General features: G+C 43.2%; 1 protein-coding gene across 1 annotated transcript in view; it reads right to left on the minus strand.

Annotated features, from left to right (window-relative positions):
• Positions 1006 to 1405, minus strand: part of LOC109848919 (protein NETWORKED 4B-like) — a 5288-nt gene continuing 4888 nt past the window's right edge. Inside the window, 1 exon segment of the mRNA XM_020418643.1 lies at positions 1006 to 1405. This exon segment is cut by the window's right edge and continues 12 nt beyond it. Coding sequence (XP_020274232.1) covers positions 1309 to 1405 — 97 coding nt within the window. The 3' untranslated portion in view covers positions 1006 to 1308.

Raw genomic sequence — 1405 nt, forward strand, 5'->3', positions numbered from 1 at the left:
CGGCCCGAGCCGCACAGAGGGGACCGTCTGTCTTTCGTGCGCGCAGCACGAAAAGCAGGGCTGGCTGGCCCACGAGTGCGCGCGTGCCGCGCTGGAACAAGGGGCCCACCGCACATGAGTGGGTCGGCAAACCACTACGCGCACGAGGAGGAGATTTCTTTCCCGGCCGAGTGCATTTTTCCGCAGCACGCCGGACGGCTGCTTCTTTTCCCAAGCATTTTCTGCCCCGCTCAAGATTTTTTCAGCTTCCCGCCATTGCTCTTCTATAAAAATAGAGTAAGGGGTGGAGGTGTTTATTGGTGTAGGGAAAAAATCTCAAGTGGAGTTTTAAGAGAAAAGAAAGAGAGGAAGAGAGAACTTGTATAAGTTTGATATTTTTTCCTTCATAGTGAAACCCCCTCCCGTGGACGTAGGCTAGTTAGCCGAACCACGTAAATCTCGTGTTTGTATTTGTCTTATTTGTGAGTTGCCATAGCTTGTAGGTTCCCTCGACATTTCAGTCTTAGAACTGATGAGAGGAAGAGTGTATATTTCACTTTAATGAAATATATCACTTTCGATTCTTGTTTCCTTTGAGAAATAAGAATTTCACTATCTATTCTAGTTTCCTTTGAGAAACAAGAATATAGAGGTTGACTTGTGCTTTTGTGACAACAAAAGCCAGGGCTATCTCTCAGGTGATATCGCTTCCGCGACGGTGGGCGTGACTTTGCGCCCAACAAAGGGGAATCTACAGTTCCAGTAAAAACATCAAAGCACATTGAACACATATCATAACTTCAGGGATAACACGGGTCATCTGATTCAAACAGTTTTGACTGTAGAACCTAGAGCTTCAAATAAAATCAAAATTTTAACATAGTATAAAGATCATATTGTACTCTAGACGACGTATAAGCATTTCACAGACAGACTTCAGCATGTTATACATATGAGAAGCCGAGTACCAAAACAAGAGAATTAAATTGACGAAGTCTAATGCATGTATCAGCTTTCTGAAATAAGTAATTCAGAATACACCCATATAGGATCTGATTCAAGATAAGAGTTTCATCACCACAACCACAACAAGGGACAATCACCACTTCACCAGACATCCTACTAATATACAATATTCTCAGCAACGACGATTTCATTGTCATTCGACAGTACTACACTGAAACAACCGACTGATGTTCTCGAAAGCAAGATAAACCTCTAGCATTTTAAGTGACGCACACAAGCACATATAACTAAAAATAACTAAAGCCAATGGTCCAGCGAAGCAGAAACAAAAATAATTTACATGTTACCCAGAGAATCCGCAGTTCAAATCGCCATAACGGTCGGCGGCCTCTTGCTGTGACCCTGCAGAACTTGCCTCAGGTGATGATACCCATCTCTGTAATGCTCCAGAGAGAAGCAA

This window comes from Asparagus officinalis, chromosome 7 (assembly GCF_001876935.1).
Source record: "Asparagus officinalis chromosome 7, Aspof.V1, whole genome shotgun sequence".
Lineage (NCBI taxonomy): Eukaryota > Viridiplantae > Streptophyta > Magnoliopsida > Asparagales > Asparagaceae > Asparagus > Asparagus officinalis.